General features: G+C 41.7%; 1 protein-coding gene across 2 annotated transcripts; it reads right to left on the reverse strand.

Moving 5' to 3' along the window:
• On the reverse strand, positions 1-21,998 carry SDCBP (syndecan binding protein). 2 transcript variants are annotated; one of them, XM_032470100.1, is made up of 9 exons: positions 21,864-21,998; positions 14,090-14,155; positions 9,790-9,868; positions 8,520-8,629; positions 6,346-6,504; positions 4,349-4,524; positions 2,809-2,980; positions 2,064-2,155; positions 1-1,095 (listed from the first exon to the last, which is right to left on the reverse strand). In XM_032470100.1, the coding sequence occupies exons 2-9, from the start codon at positions 14,138-14,140 to the stop codon at positions 1,041-1,043; spliced, it is 894 nt and encodes a 297-aa protein (XP_032325991.1). In that variant the 5' UTR covers positions 14,141-14,155; positions 21,864-21,998; the 3' UTR covers positions 1-1,040. The 2 variants fall into 2 exon arrangements, with proteins under 2 accessions (XP_032325991.1, XP_032325990.1); XM_032470099.1 differs by having other exon boundaries at positions 6,346-6,507; positions 21,864-21,995.
• Positions 21,999-27,147: the final 5,149 nt, after the last annotated feature.

Consider the following 27,147-nt stretch of genomic DNA (forward strand, 5'->3'; position numbering starts at 1 on the left):
TTGAAATTTATACATTTTTAATTAAAATAGAATAGGCATAAACCAAAAAGAAGGGGAAAAATCAGGATACAGTGTCACTGTCATTCTGTTTGCAGGGAGGAGTCAGGAAATGGAACAAATTACCAGGAAAACACTCTTAAGACCAGCCCAAAGCAGCTCGGTCACAGGTTACATGGAACTGCAACAATCAGGTACTATCCCACTTAATCTACTAATGAAAAAAGGAAATCAAAGTTTGTCCATTTAGTACAAGACTTTTTACATTAAATACATGGTGATTCATTTCTCAGAAAGTGATAGCAGTAACTCTTAGAAGGAAGAAGTGTGCATTACACAACGGCTAGGAAGTCCCCGGTGCGCTGCGCGGGGCACGTGTGCATCTCAGTGGAACGCAGAGCTGCACGTGGGCTTCAGAAAGGCAGCAATAGTTACATTTTGGCTTTTATTCTAAATGCTTAACGTAGTTAAGGCGACAGTTCAAGCATATTAAGTGAAGGTAGTTAAAATTTAATGATAATCAACACACTCTCTTGCAAGCTTACAAACACTGTATAATGCTGACCTGGAATGAAACCAGTGATTCTTAACTGGTGTTTTACACACACAACTAAAAGAAAAAAAAAAAAGGTAATCATTCTAAATGTGCTATGGTAACGCAGTAAAAATGCAGGTGTTCCACAGAACTGAAGTCACGTGAACAGCACTACTCGCTCCTAAGGTAAAGATGATTGGTTCTAACACAGAGCTGGGCCTGCATTGGTCATCCTCAGCACAGGCTTCCAGTAAAGACACTAGTCTACGAAAGTCAGTAAATCTTCAAAGTTTTCACATCTCTAAAACCAGGATAAGGCTACAACTATCTTGAAGTCTGAACAAGATACCGGATCAAGCGGCAAGATTCCCAGCCCTACTGTAAGACAGGAGGTCCTCATGCAGCATGTGCTCTCTGGCTCCTAGAAAGCTTCGTGTGCATAATGTGAAGTTAAGTTGTCCAGGAAGTAAACTGGAGACGTCGCGCGAGCGCCGCTGTGCCGTGACCCTTACACCTCAGGGATGGTGTGGTCCATCAGGCTCTTCATGATGCTCGGGGCCATCCTGCAGGAGAGTCCGTTACTACGTGCTGCACTGAGCCAGGAACACTCCAGCTCAAACTCAGCACCTGCCAGCTTCGAGTGGGAGGCTGGGGGAAGGTTTTTCTTTGAGGAATTTAGATCTGAGGGTCTCGGGTAAGCTAGCTGTTTGCAAATACCCAGTGTGACAGACTATCTGAATCCTGGCTGGTAAAGTCAGACAGGGTACAGGTGAGTCCTTGTACCCTTGTATGATGGCCAATTTAAAACAAAATGACAACGCTGTTACTAATTGGAGGGAGTGTGGGGGGTGGGGAGGCCTCATCACTGGTTTAAGAAAAGTGAGCTCTTACATGGTTAGTTCTGATAACTCCCCCCTCCCACCACCCACCCTGGAAAAGCAGCCAGCTGATTTTACCCAGAAGCTGAAACAAAAATTATATTACAGGTGGTGGTTTTTAATCCTTTAAGTTTTACTTCCACAAGCAAAGTAGATTCTGAACTTCACCAAAACAGAATGTCAAGGCTCTAGAGTAGGGGCCCTGGCTGCCCCTGTCCTCATCTCCCTCCCAGGCTTTCCAACCCCCAGTTCCCGGGGACACACAGCCCACCCCCAGCTCCACCTGCCCCGAGATGCTCGAGAACCAGAACAGCTCCCCAAACACCCCACGTGCAAGCATTCTCCCTCATGAGCCGCGAGTCGGTGTCTACCGAGCAGACTAGCTGCGGGCAGGGCAGAGCACCGCATGTCACTGAAAACTGGAATGAGCACCTGCCCCCTCTGCTCATGGACCCTCTTCCTATTGGTGGATTTTACTGCAGACTTGAGGGGTTGTGAGGGGTCATCCTTACCAACTGACTCCTCTGATTTAAGTAATTCACTTCAAATTTCTACATAATGCCAGCGTCATCCATTAGGCAAAAAAAAACAAAGCGCAGTGCTTACGTGAAGTCACCTGAGTGCAGCATCAAGATGAAGCACCGCCTACTTACCGTTTAATAATGTGTTCAAAGATAAAAGCAGGCATGATGGTAATGGTAACTACATTCCCAGCTGTCGACAGTATGTCTGCAATTTGAGAGTCCTGTTGAAAACATATGAAAATGAATTCCACTGAGGCTTTATTAAATATAAAACTAAGTTATTCTTGGTAAAGAACCATGTATGTCCTCTTCCAAAATCCTGACCTTTGGAACTTAGTAAGTTCTAGTTTTCCTTTCCAAGTTTTAATTCAACAGAATCACAATTTGATCGGTAGTAACAAAACTGCTAAGGAAGCTGAGCTGAGTGTATCTGTGTGCAGGCGGCCTTGTTGTTACCGAAGATTAAACATTTCCCCACGTACAGTGCTGCCACAGCCCCTCGGCTAACTGCGTGTTCTTAACCAAAGCTTATGAGATAAGCAGGTCCTAACGAAGACCTTTAGACCTCAAAGTAGCCCTATTTAGGAATTTGTGGAGGGAATAAACTGAAAATGAAACACTAATATGAGCATAAACTATTACTCATTTCCTACAACTCCTAGACTGAAAAAAGCGATCACTCATTCAGAATGTTGTCAGCACCCTCAGTGCTCAGGCCTCTGCAGAACTCATGGGAGGGGCTGCACAGACACAGCCCCCTCGTTATAACGAGAGACCACAGTTTGGCGGCCCAACAGCTCCTTCAGAACCTTCAGAACAGAACGATGAAAACGAGCTGCAGCCACAGCAGGCCAGGCCGCGCTCTGCTCCCCACCTTCAGCCCGATGACGTTCTGCCCGTTGACCTCGCAGACGTTGTGTTCCGTGAGAAGCCCGTTTCTGGCTGCAGAACTGTCTTTCACGATAGACGTTATCTTCCCGTTTTTGAAGATAAAGCCGACGTGCCCAGTGCTGTCCTTATGCATGGTGACTGTCCGTTCAAAGGGCCTGCGAACGTAGTGGGGTCAAGGAAAGACTCAATTCCAAGGCAGACGTTTTAATGGATTTCTAACCTGCCATACTGGATACTTTGTTACATTACGTTTTGAATAAGAGCAACTTAGCAGGTATTAGTACAACTTAGCTCTGATTTTATACATTCATAGAACATCTTAGCATAAAAGATTTTTAAAAAATCCTCTCCATCGTTTGCCTAAGATTTTCTTCTTTCAAGTATCAAAGACTTAAGACCCTGCTTCGTGCTCTTCCTTTACAGTATTCGCTGTTACTTAACTTCAAGAATGAGATGGGTTTGAACAAAAATCAATATTAAGATGAATTTTTATCTTTTATTAACTTTTTAGTATTTCCTGAGCTTAAACTATTCCTGGGAAATATTTTAAACCTTTATAGAATTTTTCACATCTTAAGTTTGAAAACTTTATAGAGGGCGTTTCTGCTGTATTTTAGAACCACAGACCCAGGGAGATGGAAGTCCTCAGCCCCTTCAGGAGGAAGGCACTTTACAAGGATGGCCATCCCGCCGGCCACACCTGCTGACTCCCCACAACTCCGCTGCCGTGTTACCGCACGGACTTTACAACAAAATATGAGTTTCACGTGATAAAATTCAGAACAGTCTATCTTCCTGCTGGTACAGGTTATTCTTTGAAATTTTCCTTAGATACAAAGCAAAAATGGCATTCGTCGACAAAATGTTTACTAAATACCTACCATGTGAGAGGAGCAGAAACACAAAAGTAGATAAAACAACCTTAACTGAGACAAACAAAAACCCCAAAGCTAACAATGTGATAAGGTCCACCCTCAACACCTGTGAGGCCAGGCAGGGGCGGGCTGATACTACACGCGCTCAAAGTCTCAGTAATAAACGAGCCACAGGCTGAAGAAAACGTTCCGTCCTCCCACCCTGACCACCAGAGCCGCACCACCCGAAGGCCAGGCTGGGTTTTCTGAACCCGGAGACCCCACAGGAGTTCTGCAGGGGCCCAGGCACCGCGCCCCCACCCTGAGCAGGAAACTGGACAGTGCGGCCCGAGACGCCCTGCTGCTTGGTTACTTGTCCAATGTTCTTCTCTCTTTTCTAGAGAAATGGATTAAGACAGGAAAGTAACTTCTTAGAGGACGAGTTTCTGTAAGCTCTGAAATAAGGTGTATGCAAAACCAGAATGCTGTTTCTAAAAGAAGTCAAGTTATGTAAGAAGACTCTATACCACACAACTGCAAGACTATAAATGGCTAACCAGTAACATTTGATCATTTTCTGCAACAAAACACTTTATTCATAGCCTCTTAAGAGCCAAGAAAATGGAAAATGAGTCTTGACTTTCCCTTTGAACTGTTCCGTCGGCTCACCTGTCACGAATGGTCATGGTCACCTTCTCTCCGAAGGCCTGTCGGAGCACCTTGTGTGCCCTGTCTGAGCTCCAGCCTGCACAGTTCTCCCCGTTGATCTGGAGCACCTGGTCCCCGAATCTCAGACCAACCAGCGAGGCTGGAGAATTGGCCTGGACCAGCTGAACAAATACACCCTAGAGAACAAGACAATAACCATTTACCACTGTTACATGTTTTAAAATGCTGGAAAATTAGGAACCAACTCTTCAGGTTAGGAAGGTACCCTAGTAATTAAAAAGAAAAAAAGAAAAATTAAGTGAATGTGTGTGTCATTGCTCCCAAGAAAGAAATTAAAAATTTTATCAATGCAATACCCTAAGAATAGGTAAAAAAGAGCTCTGTGGTTATTTTCTACCTCAAATCATGAACCACCTGACCAACCTCAACCATCCCCTCCCCATCTTGGAATAAAGAGACTATTACAGAAAGAAAGCAGGACTGCTGTAATAAACGTGTAATAAAAGCTGCTGTGAGTCTGACAGAAACCAAACAGGTATCAGCACATAGGCATTATTCAGGAGGAAAGTTAGAAATTTCATTTTACTGTTTAAAAAAGTGATAGTTTAAGGTCATAACTCTACCTTTTGAAATGAAGAAGTCCTTCACCCACTTGCTAAATTATGCACAATCAGTAAGATTAGATTTAACAGCCTATAAAGGTAGGCCCATTCAACACCACTCCAGTTCCTAACAGAATCTGCTATGAGGGAAATACAAAAAACTCAGGAACAATTAGCTAAGAACTAGCCCCACGTGGATATTCTCACATAAACTCCCACCTGGGACACTGAACAGGACACATCTGCACAAGCATAAAGGAAGACTGAGCCTTGCACGGCGTGACCGCGTCTACAAGGCTGGACCCTCCCACCGCCGTAAGCTGGGTGACACGCTGTCATGGCCTGTGCTCCAGGGCGGTACCTGGAAACTGGGTGGCACCCTGCGAAGTGGTGGGACCCATGAGCTTTGGCCACGTGGACAGACCCACTATGAGCGCAGCTGCTCCGGGGGACAGGGCTGTGAAGAGTGCCTTGTCTCTCTCCTTGGGAGAGAGCTGAAGCAGCAAAGACACCCGGCAGAGGAGCGGCATACACTCCAGGCACTGAAGAGGAAGGGAGAGCAGTGAAGTCAGAGCTTCCCAGAGCAGCACCCTGATGTGTCTTGCATGAGCCACGAGTGTGCAAAGACAAGACTCCCTCAGCCCTCTGGGGAGGCAGGGGGCGCTGGGGCTTCCTGCCAGGATCAGCCTCCGCCATTTTCCACGTCATCATTTTCTACGTGCAAAGGCTGGACACACTGAGCTAACAAGACCTCAAGACTGAAAAGAAATCCTGTAAAGGAACATGTAAAACCACAGATCGGGGTAAAGACTCAGCACGTCCTGAACGATCCTAAATGTGCCCTCAAGGAGTCCCAGTTTAATTTCTTCAGTCTGGTTAAGGAAAGAAGTAAAGTAACTGTAAAGTAACGGCCGCCCTACTTGGAAAGTCACTGTCGCCTAGAAAATGCCCTATTAAATTCAACCTGAAGGACGGAGATGATAAACCTGCAAAGCCATATCACTAGCAGACGGGCTTCGTTTAATTTAAAAACACACAAGACCACCGAGCCTCACTGGCCAGTCTTAACGTCCACGTGTTGCCCTATTTCAGTGCCAGAATTCTACTGGTATAAACTGTATTATGATACATGCAGACCAGTGAGCTTTATTCCAGGAAAAGAGTGCAAAAAATAGAAAAAAAAATTCATTGAAGGCAATGCTGGAGTCCCAACTCTGCCTCTTTAGAATAGGGCATCTCCAAGTGGAAAAATTTAAGTTAGCAGACTTAAAATAGTCTTGATTATGGATGTACCATTATAATTAATTAAAGCATTTACATTTTAAATGATTCCAACATTTATCACTCAAGATCCTATAAACTAGACAAATTCAAATAAATATTAAAAATACTTACGTTATCTATTGATTTAAGCCTGAGCCCAATTTTTCCATCTTGATCCTTACACAAAATGACTTCACGAATCCCTTGCTTAATTTCTGCTCTACGGATTCCAGCATCATTACCAGTTATAGGAGCCACCATATAGTTCATACTGGAAGGTCTTGCTACCAACTGCTGTGAGAAACATACACAATGTGTCAATATTTAGAAACATTCATTTATTCGAATATATTCAGCTGTGGTTTCCCAAAAAGTAATCTGTAAATTATTTCCTTCAGAGAAAGTTTGATTTTTGCAGAAATGACCCTGTTTGTTTACACTGATTCTTCAACTAACCTATTCCCGACATATCCTCTCCAGAACTCAGTGACTCTCTGTCACCCTATGAATTCAGACATTTGTTCCATGTGTACTTTGGCTTGTCTTCAACTCAAACAGACTACTGTGGACGTTATAAAGGCCGTATCATACTTCTGAAGCTCACGCATCATCTTCCAGAGTGTTCTTTCATATGGCCTGATCTTTAACAACCTACTTACCCTTCAGAGTTTCTATAAAAGGGGCCACCTTCTGACCTCCCAGCCGCTGTGTGGACGGCGTGTGCATGTTGTGGGAGTGCCGGCTCACACAGGACAGTCGGCATCACTTCGCGTCCACTCTGACAAACACCTACGGATCAGCCCACTGCATGGACAGACCGGCTGCCCCAGGACAGCTCTACTAGGGACTCTGCCAGGCACTATGTTTCAAGTTCCTCTTGTCAGTTTTCTTGACCCAAACTGGCTTATTGTTTTAAGTGGACCCTTTCCTCAACCAAAGAATCGCATCTTTTAAGGGGAAACCATGAAGTTGTTACCGGGGAAGCTGTAAACTGTAAGGAAGCATGTGGACAGACCGAGCAGTCCAAGGAGAAGGCAGCGCCAGGTGCTGAGATACCTTCTGTCAGACTCACCCTCCCAGACTCTGCTTGGGGGTGCTGGGGCTCTGACTATGCGAGTTACACTCACTTTCCTCGGTCCGTGGGCTGCTTAGCAAGCATCCGCCACAGGAGGCACCAGAGGGAGACTGAGGTGTGGAGGAGGGACCAGTGTTCGCTCCTTCCTGTCCGCTTCCGGTTCCCGTCCGCGCTGCCAGGGCCCAGCCCTTAACCCTGCTGCCAGCACTTGATTCCATACTCTGGACTTTACTCCCAGAACCAGCCTCACTGCAACCCCTCAGAGGTACTGGAGGTCCCGAGTCAGAGGCCCAGCTCACGGGGCTCTTCCACTAAGCCGCTTGGCTCTGATAACTCCACCCTGCGCCCTGTGTAACCCCGGTCCTAGGAGAAGCAGCTACTTTCTGCAATTGCATCTGTGCTCCACTTTTGCTTTTTCAAATTCTTCAAACTCTCTGATTTCTTAAGTTATCTCTACTGAACTATCTAGTGTGACTTCTGTTGTCCCAACTAGACCCTGATTGATGTAATAAGCAAGTTTTCAATTACTATCTGGTGAATAAATAAATGCCAGGTACTGCATGAAGCACTGGCATCATGGCAACAACACATACATGGAGCCTGTCCTCAGGAAGTTAAGCACTTAACTGTAATTATAACAAGCGCTACAAAGTACTGTGGTCTTACAGCAATAGTATTAACAACTGAGATACATTATATTGAAGCTGAGAATCTGGGGTCTCGTGACAAGGAGATTGAGACTTCAGAATGTTACAAGATTATAAGCAAAAACAAGATATGACAGACCTGTACTTGAGAATGATGCATCTACCAGCAGTTGAGTGCTGCTGGATGTAAGACGCTACTAGAGGAAAAATAAGAGATACTACAATGACCTAGGTTAGAAGGACAGAAACTGAATAGGGAGGACTATAACAGGACTGGAATAGATAACATGAAGACTAGGAACAAAATCACTAGGTCTTAGTAACTGACCAATGGCAGAGGACAAAGAAGAATGGACTAGTCAGAGGCATATGAGTCATTAACTTCTAATAGATTAAAAAACCAGTAACAGCACAGAAGGAAGTAGACTATGTAAGAAGTGATATCCACAAGGCAGTTTAAAATTCCTGAGAAGAGGTCAATGCTGAAATTAGAAATCTTTGAGTTAGTCACAAAGAGGACTTAGCTTGTATCTCTCTGTAAGGTATGATTTTATATAATTCAAAGTTAATTACACCATACATACCCCCTGAACTGGTGCTCCAGGGACCATGCCCATATTTGCACGTATTTCTTCTTCATTTAAACTCAGGCCCATGTACTGAGAGAGCTCAGGATACAGTTTAGGATAGAGATCTAATATAAATGAATGAATGAAGAAAGAAAAAAAAAATTGGTAGAATATTCAAAGTAAAAACTGTTATTATGGACTTCTATTTGTGTTTAAAAAATTACACTTAATTTATAAAATCTAGGATGAATTTAAATTAGCAATTTAGAAAATCCCATCCCATCTCTGAAATGACAGAAATGAAAAATACAGGAAAAGTTAAAGGTGAAAGTAAAATATGAAGACATTTGAACTGAAACCTCAGATTTCTAAAAATTTAAGAGTAGAAATAATTTTTCCAAATAAATTATCTTATCTTTCCTTTTTCTTAAAATACACCTATTTGATGAGGAATTTTGTAAGCACACTCCTGACTCCCCAGTTCAGAACAATCGACCAAAGCCTACACCGTCACGCCAGCTGCTTTGTAACTCATTCAGCAAGCCCGGCTAGGAAGGTGATTCTTCTGCGCTACAAGAAAGCGGTCAAAGCTTGTAAATTTATTCAGTGGCATATCATTTTAAGAATGTTAACCACATACCAATGAAATCTTGGAAACAGTGTATTTAAATATTAACAGTATTTAACTGAGTAGTAAAATACTTCTTCCAAAAGCTCGTTTTCATATGCTTTGTGACTTAAAATGCATTTTCTAAAAGAAACAATGTTATAGTCATAAGATGGCACGCCATAAAAACCTACTTAACACTCCTTTTGTATTTTACGTTATATTATTTATTATCTACAAACAGGGGTTCTGTCCGGAACCCCTACGGACATAGCAGTAAGGGACAGAGAGGATACGGAGCACAAAGGTGGAGACTTCAGGATTTAGGACGCTCCCTCAAAAGGAGGTGGTTGGAAATTTCCACTCTAACCAACCTCCCACCCCTGCAAAGACAGAGGACAGTTCAGGAAGCTCAATTTTTTCATAAATGAATCACTCATAAGTTAAGGAGGACTGAAAATTTAAGTAACTCAGTTTTCATTAAGCTACAAAACACACCTTCATATTCACAGTTCACTTTCTTGATTAAAGGGGTATTTTTTGAAATAAACATTTCTCCTTCTTACCACTAAAGCTTTAATCACCAATTTTACACTGCATGTTAAAAGAAAATCTTGGGATTCCTTATTTCAGCAAGTATCTCTGTTCAAGGAGAATGAAGCCAAAGGATAAACCTACTTCCATCCTGAGAGATGGGAGCCGAAGCCTCAGACAAAATTGCTGGGTTGGCAGGGTTTGCAGAAAAGGCAGTTTGAGCCTGAAAAAGAGAAAACAATTCTAACAATGCTATACAGATACTTAAACTTACAAAATGTATAAATTAAACCTAGTTTTATTCAAAAACACTAGTTCTTTTCAAGAAATTTTAATTTTAAACACTTCAGCAATATGTTTCAAAGAAAATCCACAAATCAAAAATATATTTCATATTATAAACATTTAATGCTGTCATTTAAAACCTGACTAGGCACCGATCTACATACCTTATAACCTTATATTTCATTGTGCTACTGCAGATTAGTATTTTCAAAATGCATTATAAAATGGGTGATCACACATTTTACATTTTCATTATTATGTTGCTAATTAGTCTAATTTAAAATATCTTATTTACATAAGAAAAAAGCTCAACCGTATTTACATAAAGTCATACATCAGAAGAACACCTAAAAATTTAAATACTTACTAAGTTGCTAATATTTATTTTGCCATTTTAGCACATCCCACTGAGACCATCTACATTTTAGCAAGTATAAGAAGGGGTCGTTATACTAAACACAAAAATATTACAAAGTGTGCAAAACACATACCTTATCACTTACTAAAAACGATGGTAAAGTAATGTAATTTGTAACTGTTAAAGTTGCCGAAACTTTGACAACGCGCACATTAACCAAGATACTCGTATCTGCCAGGAACTCCTCTCCGGGCAGCCTTCCCAGCCCGCGCCGAGCTCAGTGTGCCACTGATGGCGCTCCTCTTTCCTTTACAGAGACATCTGACTTTCTAAGAGAGCATATGTCACTAGGGGGCGGTCAGGTGTACGATCCACCTCTAATACCTTTTTTCACTTAATCAGCAATATGTCAATTAAGTGATGGAGCTTATACCTGTACCTCAGCCTAGCCCTGACGTTAATGCTAAAAGAAGTCCTGAAGATGCCTGGAGAGACGGAAGCTTAATTTCAATCAGGAAAGCCTACAGGAGCACAAAAAGTACTTTACTCATTCGGACTGTAAATGTTCTGATATGCTTGTCACCGAGTCATTCTTTAATATTTATTGTGTCATAATTTGTCACAATCTAAACTGAAATTAAATGCAGCATGAAAATCTTTATAATTTTAAGTATACCCACAAACTTAAAGTATGTTGAATTTTGAATATTCTTTCACCAACTCTCAGCTAATAGGAGCTAGTAGCCAGTGGATTACTTCTTGGATAATCTCTAAGAAAAAAATACTGTTCAGCACTAAAAAGAAATGGGATACTCAGCCATGGAAAGACACGGAGGAACCTGAGACACGTATTACTAAGTGAAAGAAACCATTCTGAAAAGGCTAAATACTGTACAACTCTACGAGACATCCTAGAAAAGGCAAAACTATGGAGACAGTTTAGATCAGTGGTTGCCATGAATTAGTGGGGAAGGAGAGAGAGACAGAGCAGAGGACCGTGAGGACAGTGGAAGTATTCTACACGACACTACAACAGTGGCCACATGTCACCATACATTTGTCCAAACCAGCAGAGCGAACACCACGGGAGAGAACCCTATCGTAACCGTGGACCTGGTGTGGCAGCTCTAAGTGCAGCACTCCGGTGGGGACGCTGCGAGTGGGGAGGACGTGCACCGTGTGCGCTGCATCGGGGCGTGGGGGAGTGGCGCACGGGGGTCACTCAGATGGAAACTACCTTCCATTCAATTTTGCTATGAACCTAAAGCAGCTCTGAAAAACAAAATTTACTAATTTTAAGAAACTGATTCTTTTTCACATTGTTTCATTACTTTCTGTTCTTTCATTCACTGCTATTGCTCCTATCCAAGGAATACTTAAGTAAGAACATATACAAAAAGCTCTCTGCAAACAAAGTTACATAATTATTATATAATCTGTAGTAAAAATAAAAGAACTACAAGGGAAGTACAAGGGTTTAAGGATTATAAGCCATTAAATGTAGCAAGTTATTTCACCCTTCCTTGAAATCTCAAACTAGTAAAAAAAAAAAAAAAAAAAAAAAAAGTGGGGGGAGGGTGTTCCAAGGATCACACAAATTACTACCAGAGCATTGTTCCTGCCATTACAGAAAGCACGTGGAGACACCATCTCCTGGAGCCACCAGTGTGAGCCTCTGCTCACTCTAATAGGAAACTGAGGAAATTGCTGTTTCTTAAAAGCTTCTTTTGTGTAGATATGGCAGCCACAGGCTCCCATTAAAAATTCCTAATGGGGAGAGAGGTCCAGGGACTGTATGAGGCTGAATGAACTACCAGCTCACCGCTGCAGTTTAGTTCTGCTGTGGTGTAAAAGAGCAGAAAACTAGAAAATGAGTAACTACTACTTTTACAGGGGCATCTTGAAAAAAAATAAATAAACTCAAGTACCACCTACCACAGAAAGGGAAAAAAAAACAAAAACAGCCCAAGACTTTACTGGCTAGGTTAGGTTATTATAAAATCCAGTGAGATTTAAAACCCATGTTTCCTGCTCCTTACTCATTGCTCGTCTCCAGGCAGCCAGCTTTCTGCTCAGAACATACAAAGTCTTCCAATGGGTATATGGGAAATACTCATATAATCTGCTCCCCCTTAAAGAGGTCAGCCTGATACAGGTCGCAGCCCTCTTCACGTTCCACCCCAGCATCTTTCAATATCAACTGTTTCCTTCTTTTTCTGTTTTCAAAATCAAAAACCCCTGCTAAAAGTCTATGGTTAATTTAAAGTTTAATTCCATAAAAAGCTAACAAAAAAGGATGAAAAAGAAATTAGCCATTGTTCCAGACCCTTCTGCAAACCCTTATCACTTAGTGCGCTCTGATGTCATACTAATGGCTTAATTGTTATTCCTGAAGGCTAAGGAGTTCAAGTAAAAGCTTTTTAAAAAGAAAGTGCACCTGTTCAAATAAACTTAGTGGAAATAAAAACCATATGAGAATGACACAATACTGAAGAAAAGTGAGAGAGATTCGAGATGACTGAACAGACCACTTAAAACTGTGAGGCATCAAAGCCTTGGCAGCTGAACAGATGTCAGGGATGTTACAGATCACCAACCAATATCCATAGGGGACCTATGATGGGAAGTATGTGTTCATTATCACCTCCCCCCCATTTATCCAATAACTGCTACAAGGTTAACAATTTCAGCTACACATTTGTTACTATTTTTGCTGGGTTTTTCCATCCTAAAAGGGCCAACATTTTGCCTAAAAAACACTTGTATTCTTGAGGTTGGTTAAGACTTTCTCACAAGTTTATAACAAACTTTTTGTGCTCTTTAAATAATTAAGAAGTAAATCTCACAGTAAATTGAGGCCAAGGCCTCAAGTAAAATGATCTTTAGGGTAAGAAGCTTTGAAGCACTAAAGAATTCAAGAAGAATTTCATCACATGTATCGTATCAAAAAGATTTTAGGAGTAAAGACATATTAACAAGTTTGATTTACCTTGTCAAATGAAAAGAATGAACAGCAGCAGAAAAAAATGAGTTTATAAGAGGTCAAGTTGGAAGTAAACTGGAAACAACATGAGTTCATTAAATACTATGAATTATCTCCAGTTAAAAATAATTAAAAAGTTTATAAAGCAGCAAGAATTTATCCCAATCCCAGACTTTCCTCTTAAGCAGAAGCATCTGTCTTCAGAAGTAATACTTACATAAAGGACTACACTCACTCCATTTCTGACTCAGTGAAATTAGAAATGCTGCATTCTCTAACAGCCGTTCAGAGCAGGAACACGTGACACATCTGCTGCTTACATCTCAAAGGAAATTAAGCACTGCACTTTCAGTGTTCTTTCCATGCCTACTTTTCTAAAAGCAGCACACACTCCCCTGTTCCTACAATTTTTACTTCTGAGAAAGCAAAGAATTATTTTAAAGACTGGTCATACCTTAAGACCCAAAAGAACAATGTACGTATTTTAAATAAGACAATGAACATCTGAGAAGTTGGAGTGTATTTTACCAGCTTAAAAATTAATTTAAACCTTAGTCATAAAAATCAAGTTATCTTTGAAGAATTTAAGTCCAGTTTCAAAGAAATAATATCCCGTGCCCATTAGTTCACAGTGAAATGAAGAAGAATCTCTAGCTTTTCTAACTAACTATTCAGTTAGAAAAAAGTGAAAAGAAGTTTATGAAGTGTAAAAATGAGCAAATACATCTGCTATTTGGCAGTTTCATGCTTCAGTCCACCTATAACCAAAATGCATGGCAGAGCACGTGGAAAAAGGCACTTAAACATCTTACACATACCTGGAACACCTTGTCTACCTTCAGGTCTTCAAGAGACGGGTACAGAGACATTTTTGCAGGATTTTTCTAAAGAAAAAAAACAAAAAATTTCTGACTCAAATTTCATTGAAATTTAAATAGCATGTGTAGCCAGCAACACACACATAAACATGCATAAATGTTTAACAAAAGAGACACTTAAATGGCAAAACACATGGAAAAATATGACCATCCAGCTATACTAAAAATTGTTGGCTGATGAATGGTTACCAGACTACCTCTCCCTCCCTTACTTCTATGATCAAACTATATCCATTATAGATTTTAAACTTCCCTTAGTAAAAGTCCCTTCATTTCTAAAGTTTAGGAAAATCAAAGAGAACAATTATGTGACTTACCAACCTACACAAGTGCTTGGCAACTGAGCGAGTATTATATCCTTCAAACAAAAATCCACAATAGCTCGTGCGTGTTATCTACATATAATACCTCTATTATTAGGAAAAAATACAAATACACACACATATTACACAGCTGTGTATACAGAAAAAACCACACACACCAATTGTTCGCAACAGTTAGATCTGCAGGAGCCATGAGTGAAATAGACGGTAAGGGACTGAGGGATTAGAGGGAAATGTTTATATTTTAAACACTTCTATATGTTCAATGATTTTTAGTGATCATGAGTTGCTTTTTGTACAAATTTAAAACAAAATTCTCTAAAAGTGTTACAGGGATATATACTCTGAAATTTTGTTTAGCTATTTTGAGATGAACATTTTCCTTAGAATACACCGTAACAGAACATACTGTAAATTGGCACAGGTCTGACACAGGTTCTTCAGCTATCAATTTATTCCCTTCACAATCAAAATCCACCCGTGAGTGGCTGCTCTGTGAAAGTGGAGATGGGCCCTTTAAATACTGCTCTTTGGCCAGCTGGCAAGATACCAAGCTCTGTCAGTAGCAGCAGCTAGGGGCACGCTGCAGGAGGAAGGGCTTGGTCTTCCCAGCTCCAGACTCCAGCCAGGCTCCCGCGGCATCTGCCTCTCTCGCACCTTAGCACGGTGGCACCCGCAAGGCATCGGCCAGTGAGCAGCTTTCCCTACCGTCCCTTCGTGTGGCTTGCAGCGAGTTCCAAGGTGCAGCACTCCCTGTGGCAGGCCTTCCCAAGTACCCCAAAGAGAGAATTTCCGGTCAGCTTGGCATCTCAGCAACTCCACCGCCCACTGAGTGATGGCTGCACTCTCCCCCACAGAGCCTGGACCCCAGACGCAGGAGAGGACAGCCTCTTCCGAGGCACTCTGTCTCAGTCCTGAGGTTAGCAGGTACTTAATAAATCTGCTTTTCCTGTATTCATTAAAGATCTCTTTACTTCTTACTAGCTGATCCCTGTTCTTCAATCATGTTATAGTTAGTAATTCCATACATTAAATTTTCACTGTTCAAATTACTATATGGTTTCTGTCTCTTGGTTGCATGCTAAATAAGTTTTTTTAATTGATGTACTTCACATAGCACAAAATTCACTCTTTTAAAGCATACAATTCAATAGTTTTAGTACATTAAGAGTTAAGTTCAACATATTTAAAGCAAATTGAATTTTTAAAAAAAATGTAGTGCAACTGTCCCTACCATCTAATATTAAAATATTTCCGTCACCCTAAAAAGAAACTCCACGCCTACCCATCCTCCTCTCCCTCCAGCTCCGGGCAAGTATGGAAGCTACTTTCTGCCTCTCAATCTGCTGTCCCAGACATTCAATTGGGATCAAAGAACACGCAGCCTTTGGTGTCTAGTTTCTCCCACCTAATACAGTGCTTCCCCGATTCATCCACGTTGTAGCGTGACCAGCACTTCATTCCCTTTTCTGGCTGAGTAACACTCCACTGTACGGATATGCCATGCCACATTTTGGGTATCCACTCATCAGTCCATGACATTTTGGCTGGTTTTACACTTCTTGACTATTATGAGTGATGCTGCTAATAATGCTAGTGAGTATTTATATCCAACTTTCTGTGTAAACGTGTACGTTTAATTCTCTTGGTATACAGCTAAGAGTAGGACTGCCAGGTCATATGGTGACTGTTTACCTTTTTGAGGAACTGAACTGGTTTCTGGAGTGACTGAACCATTCCACTTTCCCACCAGCACCTGTGAGAGAGGGTTCCAATTTCTCCATATCCTGGCCAATACAGCTGTCCTGCAGTATATGGTTCTACTAAAATCCATGATTGCTCAAGTCCCTTATGCGATATGGTGCTGCACATACTTTCTAGTCTTTCTTATTACAACCACCCCAGTAGATGGAAGCGGCACCTCACTGCAGTTTTGACTTGCATTTCCCGATGACTAACGAACCTGAGCACCTTTCATGTGCTTAGTGGCTGTTTGTGCATCGTCTTCAGAAAAATGTCTATTCAAATCTTTGCCATGTTATTTCTCTTTCTTGCCTAATTGCACTGAGGTAGAACCTCCAATAAAATGCTGAACAGAAAGAAGTAGCTCGATTCTGTATTTTTAAGAGGAAAACAGGACCTAAGTTTGTGAAAAAAAATGGAAATTCTTGAGAAAGCACAAATATGGCTTAATCCCTTTAACCTGGGGGAAAAAGTGAAGTATCTTTTCTGTCTCAAAAGGTCAGTTCCCTAGTAGCTTTGCCCTTAAACACATTTTGATTTGAACTTTCAGCCGTTTTATCAACATCATAAACAAAGTCATTTTAAATTCACTGGAACAGACGTTGACTGGTAATCTAATGCTATTTCTATTTCTGGTCCCGTCACTGGCCACCTACAAGATCCCACCTTCCTCATGAAAAGTGAACTGGATGAGTGGTTCACTTCAAAACTCAGCAAGCAGTTTTCGAAATTTTTTCCCCATAGAAGCTTTTCTTCAAACAAATATTAACTGCAGTTGCCTGAGCAACTGAGGTCACTCATAGCAACACTCTAAAGCTGAGAAAAAATATGGCCTTTTCAAAATTAAAAAAACTAATGAACATTACCCCAAATTATATATATACACACACATATACACATGTATATATATTAAAAATGTAGTTTAAGTATGTTGAACTTAATTAACTCTCACCATTCTTCTAAAATAGAAAGGATTCACAATGATTCTACTTCAGACTATTTACATGGCCTCATTTCATCCAGTTTCTTTCCAAACATCACAATGTTCCAGCCACAACCTACCTGCTATTTCCCACCCAGGTCGCGTGCTTCTGTGCCTCCTCGTCTCTGTAACAGCTTTGTCTCCTCCCTGGAATGTCCTTCCAGGACTTTTCTATCAAGATCTTAGTCAAGAGCCACTTCTGGGAGGGCGTCTTTGCCAGCCTCAGTTTGACATCACTCGTTTCTCTCAGTTCGGCCGTTTCGCTCTGCCTTACGTCATGGCTCACTTATGTTTACCTCTGCTACTTGAGCTGAAGGCCCACGTTTAATTCTTTACTTATCTACCATGACAGTGTATCCTACCAGGAACTAAACATTTATCAAATATTTTGCCTGATATTATCAAAATAACAGTAAACAAGATATCTTTAAAATTTTTATTGAAAAGTTCAAATTTTCTTATCTTTCAAGTCTGCTACTTTGAACATGACCTTGTTTAAAGCTTTCCAGGAGAATAATAAATTCTTGTATTATTTTTATGAAGGATTCCATTAACTCACTTGTACAGTGCAATTAAATCTTTGACCTAATGCTAAGTGTCAAAAATTCTCAGCCCTTGTTGAAGAATCGCAAAGCTACTCTTGAAATCCTTTCAGTTATGGCTGGAATTTGAGAATGACCAGTAATGAGATTGAAGAGGATTCTGAAAATAATTTCGTTACATCAACTTGAGAATTCTCACTTTACCTTCACTTAAAACTCTGACCAAACACTATTAACGGTTCCAACTAAAGACAGAGCTCTATTTCTAGACCTTCCCTTCAGCTGACCTAGTCAGAAGGAACAGCTTACAGCTCTCAAGGCTCCTGAGATCAGTTTGATCAGGATGTTCCTGGTGTAACAACTTTGTTTCACTGGTCTAATTCCCGGAAAGAGCCAGTGCTCGCCACTTACCCAACCCAGGTTTGGCCCCGGCTGTGCTCTCTACAACCTCCTTGAATCTCTTCATGCCTCATGGAAGGTCCCTGCACCCCATGCCTCCCAGGACTTGGAAAGATAACTCCCCAAGTCAGTTTCTACTAAGAGGTCTCTGAGAGTCTGGAGAAGTTTCGGGGTTTCTCTAGAACACCTAAAGAAAAAATACTTGACTGTCCTGCCTCAGTACCACGTTTTCCATCTGACCCTTCACCCTCTCAGGGCAACGTTAGGGTAACTGTCTTTGTCTTCAAACACATGCACAGACCAAAGAGCTCCATAACCCAAATGCTGCACGTGCTGTCTCGGGACACCTAGTTAATCTGCTTTCTAGTTGCAACACTGAGTAATGAGGTAGGAAACATGCTGGTAAAGTTTTCCAGTTAATACCACCTGGAATGGCAATACTCATTATTTTCTCAGTTGATTCATTCCTCCTCTCAAACCACTCACTGCAACTGGTCTTCCTTTTTAAAAATATAATTATTTAAGTTAAAATAATGTTTGCTCGTTTAATCTGAGTTGCCCTCTCCAAAGTATCTTGGGGTGATGAAAATTCAGGCTTGAAGCATCACTGACCTTCAAAAACAAACAAACAAAAAAACAGTGCATCACATCAGGTGCTCCAGGTTTTGGAGCTGCCGCCCAGGAGACACCTTAGACCGCGTGGCTCTGGCGGCCAGCGGGGCATGTATCCCTGGGCCCCCACAGGACCGCAGGTGTTCCTACTGATGAACAGCAGGCAACTGGGCTGCAAAGGGAAGTCAAGATGGCTGCATGGAAGGGACTGGACCCATATGACATGCTCATCCCAAAGGCAGCTTCAGGTGCCAAGGAGGACCCTAATTTAGCCCCCTCCGTCACCAGCAAGCGGATAGTGGGCTGCATCTGTGAAAAAGACAACAGTAACCGACCATTATCTGGTCCTGGCTGCACAGAGGTGAAACCCAGTGACGCTCTAACTGTGGAGCCCATGACAACTAGGAAAGGACATTCTCCTCAATATGGTGCCAGGAAAACTGGACAGTCACATGCAAAAGAATAAAACTAGACCCCTATCTTACACTATGCACAAATCATCAACTCAAAATGGGTTAAAATTTGAACAAAAGACCTGAAACCATAAAACTCCTAGAAGGAAACATTGGTGGTAGGCTACTTAGTATGTCTCGGCAAGGATTTTTTGGACTTAACACCAAAAGCAAAGGCAACAAAAAATAAACAAGTGGGACTATATCAAACTAAAAACGTTCCGTACAGCAAAGGAAACAGTAAGTTGAAAAGGCAGCCTACCAAATGGTAGAAAATATTTACAAATCATGTATCTGAAAAGGGATTAATATCCAAAATAAATAAAGAACTCATAACTCCATAGCCAAAAAACCCAAAAAATACAATTTAAAAATAGGCAGAACCCTTACTCACTGCTGGTGGGAGTGGAAAATGGTACAGCCACTACAAAAACAGCACAGCAGTTCCTCAAAAAACAGAATTCTGCATGATCCAACAATTCCACCTCGGGGTAGATACCCAAAAGAACTGAAATCTGGATCTGAGGTGATATTCGTACACCCACGTTCACAGCAGCATTATTCACCATTGCTCAAACGTGGAAGCCACCACGACAGATGACATGGATAAGCACTATCGACAGACGAATGTGTAAGCAAAATGTGGTATATATGTAGATGCACGATGGAACCTTATTCTGCCTTCAAATAGAAGGAAACTCTGCAATGTACACAACACGAATGAACTCTGAGGACGTTACAGTAAGTAAAATAAGCCAATCACATAAAAGACAAATACTGTGATTTCACATATGAGGTACTTAGTCAAAATCATAAAGATACAAAGAACAAGGTTGGTTGCCAGATTGCTGGGGGGGGGGGGGGGGAGAGAATGAGGAGTTATTGTTTAACCGGAGTAGAGTTTCAACTTTACAAGGAAAGAGTTACGGGGGTGGACTGTGGTGATGCTGCAGACGTCGATGTATTTAATACCTCTGAACTGTACACTTTAACGTGGCTAAAACGGTAAAGCTTACGTACATCTTACTGCAAGAAAAAAAAAAGAGGCGAAATATATTTACGTATTTGTTTATACAGGTATAAAATAGCCCTGGGACATTACCTAAGAAATATAAAACATTTGGCTCCTACAGGAATGCGGTTGGCTGGAGAATCAAGAACACATCACATTGTATACCCCTTTTTTGCTTGAGCCACGTAACTGCTTACTTCCTCAAGAACTAAGTGTACAAGAAACGTTGGCAGCAATTAGGAAAAAAATAACAACTGCTAATGTAACTATTACTAGATGTAAGTTGTTCGGGGGACTCTTTCTTTTTAGAAACTCTTGGCATGTTCTTCCTAAAAAAAGCACCTAAATCCGGCAAAAACAGGAAAAAAAAAATAGTTGAGTCACAATTTAAAGAACTGTTTTACTGAACAGTACATTCAACCACCAACTATTGGTAACTTCTTTCTCTTTTGATCATAACTTTTATTATCCTTTCTTGCAATGCCCAAGCACAACTAAACCTTAAGGCTAACAAAGTTAAATATGGATTATAATAGAATGACTACTTCCTGAACCTACAGAACATTCCATTTCCTTATCTTCATTCTGTAGCACAAACCACGTGACCTATAACGTTTACCCATCATATAAAGCACAAAAGTTTATCAAACTAAGCTGGTAACAGAGAAAACTGGAGGGGAGAAAAACACTCACATTTTAACTGTTTGCCCTCAATCTCAAACAGAAAAACTAAAGACTGGACAAGTTTCAGTTTAACCTAATCATATGTATACATTTGAGATCAAGCTAATCAGCCTACGCCTGTTTTTCCACGTAATCTTCCTTTTTAATTGATTGTTTTTTCTTGGAAACACCTGGATGTTACGAGTTTGGTAAACCCACACGTCCTCTCTAGGTAACGTACCTAATGGAAAAAATAGCAGTAAATGTGTACGCAGATAATATATACAAGCTAAATAAACCTAGAAATTTCTTTTAAAAACTGGACACATCAAAAGATCCCATGATTAAATAATTCCATTTTGGGAAAAAGGAAAACTCCGTATCCATCTGCCTCCGCTTTCTCGTTACAAGGAAATCCTGAAACGAAAGCTCTGAATCACTAGACCTCAAGGGATGTTTCCTTCGGAGCACACCCCGCAGGAAACGTCTCCCGCTTGCCCCCAGCTTCTCCAGAAACGAGCGCACAGCCAACAGCGGCCCCCACCCGCTCCGGAACAGACACCTCCCTCCTCCCGGCAAGCCCGAGCCGTCGGAGGGCGCCCCCCGGGAAGGCGGTGAGCAGCGCCCGGGGACGCGGCCTTCGCCGTCTCCGGGGGCCGCACCCGAGGGGAACACAAAGGGTCGCGACGGACGCGACCGGAGGGGTGGCCGAGCGCCAGGCTCGGTCCCCTACGTGCCCCCCCCACCGCCGCCGCCGTCGCGGCCGCCCCCCGGGGGTCGGGACCCCGAAAGGCGGAGAACGCCACGCGCAAACTTCGGCCGCGGCCCGGTGGGCGCCGGGAGGGGCGCGGAGCCCACCAAGGAGACGGTGCCGCCGCCGCGGCCCAGACGCCCTCCGCGGCGCCGCGCGGGGCCCCCCGCCTCGCCCCTGTTCCCGCGCCCGGGACGCCCCTGCGCGTCCCTCTCTGCCCCCCACGGCTGCTCACCTAGGCCGTAGGGACCCGCTCGCCGCCGCCGCTCACTGGCTCGGACTTCCGAGACCGGAGGAGAGGAGGGCGGCGCGCCCGAGGCCCGCCCGCCAGGCGCGTCAGCGGCTGCCCCCGCCTTCCGCCCGCGCAGGCGCCCGGCGCCCGGTCAGGTGATCCGGTTCCCATGGTAACGGGGCGGGGGCGGGGTGTGGGCGTGACGGGGTGCGGCTCAGCTGCTCGCGCTGCTCCCGGAGTGGGGGCTGTAGAGCCGCCCACCTGCTTCAAATCTCCCGACAGCTCGTGCCCAGCGGCCGGGTACCACCCAATCACGGCTGTGCATGCGCCCTCAGGATCACTTGGTTCCTATCACCTCCAACACGAAGAGAGTCCTGAGAACCTGTCCGTAAGAGATTTTCCGGCCACCATGTGATCCTACTCACCATGACCCCCTGGCTTATCCTCTCCACCCACAGGCTCAGAAACATCCCTACCACTAACCCTTCTCATCTCCTGCCCTCTTTGTGTTACAACTTTTTTCTTCAGCTTTTATTACTTTGTTCCTCTGAGCTAAGGTTCGCTGATTGTTGAAGGTTATGTGCGGCAGTGCACAAAAGTAATAGCTGTATCCAACACGACAGCTGAGAAACCGTGTTTTTTAAGGGCTGCGATTCCAGGCACCGTCCGAAGAACCTGACGTATATAGTAGTCTTATTTGGTCCTTGCATCAGTCTGTAAGATGGATACATCTTTAGCATGCAAAGACACTGCGGCATAGTTTACCTAAATTTTCCATAGTTACCATGGAGTAACATAGAGTATCTGACAAAATAGCAGTTAACTTGGAAACACTTTATTTCTAGCTAAAGTATTTAGTGCCACAATAATTTAACCCGTGGTAAAACTAATAAAAACTGTAAGCAATTATAGCAAGGTGGCAGGTGTCAAGGTTAACTACAAGAGCCAAGTGCTTTCCTGTGTAACAGCAATGAACAATGGAATTTGAAATTAAAGACACAGTATTACTCATCAGCACAAAAAAAAGAAACACAGTAATTAGGTTTAACTAACAAAATATGTACAAAATCTATATGAGGAAAACTATAAGGACATCAAAGAAGATAAATATAAATGGAAAGATAGTCCATGTTCTTGGCTAGGAAGATTCAAGATTGTCAAGATGTCAGTTCTTCCCAATTTGATAGATTTGATACAATCGCAATCAAAATCCCAGCAAAGTTATTTTTCTGGATATTAACGAACTGATTTGAAAGTTTTATGCAAAGACAAAAGTCCCAGAAGAGCCAGCACAAAATGGAAGAGGAGGAACAGAATCATGGGTCTGACTGTGCCCAACATCAAAACTTACTATAAAGCTACAGTAGTGAAGACAGTGTGGTATTGGCAAAAAGACTAGAACAACAGACCAATTGAACAGAATATAGAGCCCAGAAATAGACTCACAAAAGTACACTCAATGGGCCTTTGACAAAGGAGCAAAGGCATTCAATAGACAAAGAGTAGTCTTTTCAACAGATGTGCTGGGATGACTGGACTTCCACATGCAAAAAAAAATTAAAATTTAAAAATTAAAAAAAGAATGTAGACAAAAGACCTTAAACTTTTCACAAAAATTAATTTGAAATAGATCATAGACCTAAATTTAGAACTCAAAACATGAAACTTCTAAAAGATAACACAGGAGAAAATTTATGTGACCTTTGGTTTGGTCATAAATGTTTAGATACAACACCAAAAGCACAATCCATGAAAGAAAAAAATTGACAAGTTAAATTTCATTAAAATTTTAAATTTCTTCTTTGTGAAAGACACTGTTAGAGGGAGAAAAGACGAGCCACAAACTGGGAGAAAATATTTGCAAAATACACATCTGATAAAAGACTTGCATCCAGAATACTCAAAGAATGCCTAAACCTCAACGATAAGAAAAGAAGCCAATTTAAAACTGGGCAAAAGATCTGAACAGACACCTCACCAAGGAAGACACGCAAATGAGCATAGGAAGGAGGCTGAACAGCATGACATTAGGGAATTGCAAAGTGAAATGAGATATACCAGTGTTGCACGCCGTTTAGAATGGCTAAAATCTGAAACACTGACAATGCCAAAAAGCCGTGAGCACGTGGAGCAACAGGAACTCTCATTCACTGCCGATGGCAATGCAAAACAGCACAACCACTTTGGAAGGCAATTTGAAAGTTCTTACAAAGCGCAGTGTAGTCTTGCTATACAAATCAATTATCATGCTCATGGATATTTGCTCAAATGATTTTAAAATTTATGTCCACACAAAACCCTGCACGTGAATATTCATAGCAGCTTTATTCATAATTGCCCCAAACTAGAAGCAAGAAAGATATCCTTCATATCCTTCAACAGGTAAATGGATAAATAAGCCATGTTATATCCATAGATGGAATATTATTCAGCAGTAAAAAGGAATGAACTATCAAGCCATGCCAACATGGAGGGACCTTAAATGCATATTGCTATGTGAAAGAAGCTAGTCTGAAAAGGCTACATCCTATATGTTTCCAACTATAAGATGTTCTGGAAAAATAGAAATATTTTAAAGGTAGTAAAAAGGTCAGTGGTTGCCCTGGGTATCTCTTCATCTGGCTGTTTATTTGTATACATTATAATAAAACTGTAATCCAAAGTACAGTGCTTCCAGTGAGTTCTGTGAGTCACTCTAGCTAAGTATCAAACTTGAAGGGGCATTATGGGAATCACCAAATTTGTAGCCAGGCTGGACAGAAGTGCAGACACCATGAGGATGCCATTTTTGGCTCCCAAGTGAAGTGGGTACAGTCTTGTTAGAGATTTTGTCCTTTGACTTGTAGGGTCTGACACGAACTCTGGGTAGCCAGGGCCAGAATGAATGAAGTTGTAGGACACCCAGCTAGTGTCAAAGAACTGTTGGTGGAATGGAACACACTGTTCAAAGCCAAGAATGAACTCTAATGTGAAGTAATGTACCAACGTTTGTTCATCGACTGTAACAAATGAACAACAGTAATACAAGATGTTAATGAAAGAGTAAACTGTCTGGGGAGATGAAGTGCCTGAGAACTCTGTACTATTCGCTCAATTTTTTCTGTAAACCTAAAACTGTTCTAAAAAATAAAATTTATTAATTTAAAATATAATAATTACACAAAAAATTAGAGTCATGATGTGTGTTTAGAAAAAGCTCAAGGGACTAGGGAAAGGTATTTTAAGGGAACAAAAATTAGTCTAAGATTTCAAGGAAGGCATCTTTGAAGATGCAACTTTTAAGCTGAAGAGTGATAGCCAAGGGACAGATGGAGGAGAAGTGTTTCAGACAAAGGGAACAGCAATCGAAAAAGCATTGCAGTTGAAGTGAAACTTGATGCACTTCAGGAGCTGAAAGGCCATTCTGGCCAGCACACAACAGTGAGAGAAGGATGGCTTGAGATGAAGCTGGAGAAGCAGGCGGGGCTGTTCAGAAGCTCCTGAAGAGAGTTACATTATTTGATTTGCATTTAAAAGGACTACTTTGGTTACTGCTTGGAGGACAGAATGGATGAGTGGGGAAGTCTGGGATGTGCTGAGCCACACTAGGAGACTATTACAGTAGTCCTGATGTGTCAGTTACAGTGGAGATGGAGAAAATCAGAGAAATATACGTATATACATATATGTGTATATATATATTAGAATGAAGAATCAGAAGATCTTAGTGGTTGGTGGGATAAGCCAATAGGTGGATGTCGGCACATTTGCTGAGGTGGAGCACAGTAAGATGAGCAAGTGAGGGAGGTGAGACGATTAGAGGATGGCTTTCGCATTTACTAAATTTGAAGTGACATGTGAGTTACTAGTGGTGGTAGACTGAATAATGGCCCCCCAAAGATGCCCATAACCTAATCCTCCAAAGCTGTAAATACGTTACCTTACATGGTAGAAGGGACTTTGCAGATGTGACTGGGTTAAGCATTTTGAGACAGGGAGACTGTTCTGTATTATCCAGTTGGGTCCGCTGTAATCACAAGCATCCTTATGAGGTGGTGGGGGGGGGGGGTGGAAGGGGTTGGACCAAAGTTGGCAGTAGAAGATGTAAACGAGTCATTGCAGTCGTGAAAGGGGAACAGGATGATACTTTTAAGGATTATTCAAAATGTTATGTTTTTAGAATGAGATCTCTGAAATTTATAAGTATTATGACAAAAATATAAAAAATTCCTAGAAGGCTTAGAAGATAAAGTCAATGATATCTTCCAGAAAGGGGAACTAATACTTCAAAAAGAGAGCAAATAGAAGAGAAATAATAAGATCAAGTGTTGATCCAGGAAGTCCAGCAACCAAATACTAGAGGAGGAAATTGTCACACAACAAATGCAAGAACTGTCCCAGAACTGGGGAACAAATGTCTCCAGGTTAACAGGACCCACCGAATACCCAGAACAATTCATCTTCAGAAGGACTCACGTTATTGCACATCTTTGTGAAATTTTAAACATCAGAGAAAAGAGAAGATCCTAGAAGTTCCCAGGTAGAAGAAACAGGTCATATACCCATAACTGAGAATCAGAATGGATTGGAATTCTCAACAGAACTGCCTGAAGCTAGAAAACAATGGAGAGATGCCTTCAAAATTATGAGGGAAAGTGACATCTAACCTAGAAATCTATTCTGGGCCAAACTGTATTGCTCAAGTGTGAAGACACTTTTATATCAACAAGGAATCAATGAGTTTCTCTCTCACTCTCCATTTATTAGGAAGTAAATTATAAAGTAAATGTGCATTTGCTGCACCAAATAAGAATACCACAAGAAAAAGGAAGAGATGAGAAGTTTCCCACAAAGCCTCAACAATTTTAAGAAGATAGAAATTATCTCAAGCATCTTTACTGACCACAAGGCCATGAAACTAGAAATCAACTACAAAGAAACAAAGGAAAAAAAGAGGAAAGCATGGAGATTAAACAACATGCTATTAAAAAAAAAACCAATGGGTCAATGTTGAAATCACAGTTGAGAAGTTTCCCACAGCGCAGAGACTTCGGCACAGGAGAGAGGTGACTGGGCCGACAGCTCTGCAGTCCTACGTGAAGTTGGGTGATAGAAGGCTTAGAAAGAATGTCTCCACGAGAAGTAATGCATTTGAACAGAGTGAGAGATTCTTGCTTCTGGGTGTGGGGAGATGAATTAATGAAATTCGAGTACAAAGCAGCCAAAAAAAAAAAGTGAGGAAAATTGACCAAGAAAAGAAATGTAATCGTATCACTTTACACAACTCATCTCTGAATAATATTTATGT

Source organism: Camelus ferus, chromosome 29 (genome assembly GCF_009834535.1).
Source record: "Camelus ferus isolate YT-003-E chromosome 29, BCGSAC_Cfer_1.0, whole genome shotgun sequence".
Taxonomy (NCBI): domain Eukaryota; kingdom Metazoa; phylum Chordata; class Mammalia; order Artiodactyla; family Camelidae; genus Camelus; species Camelus ferus.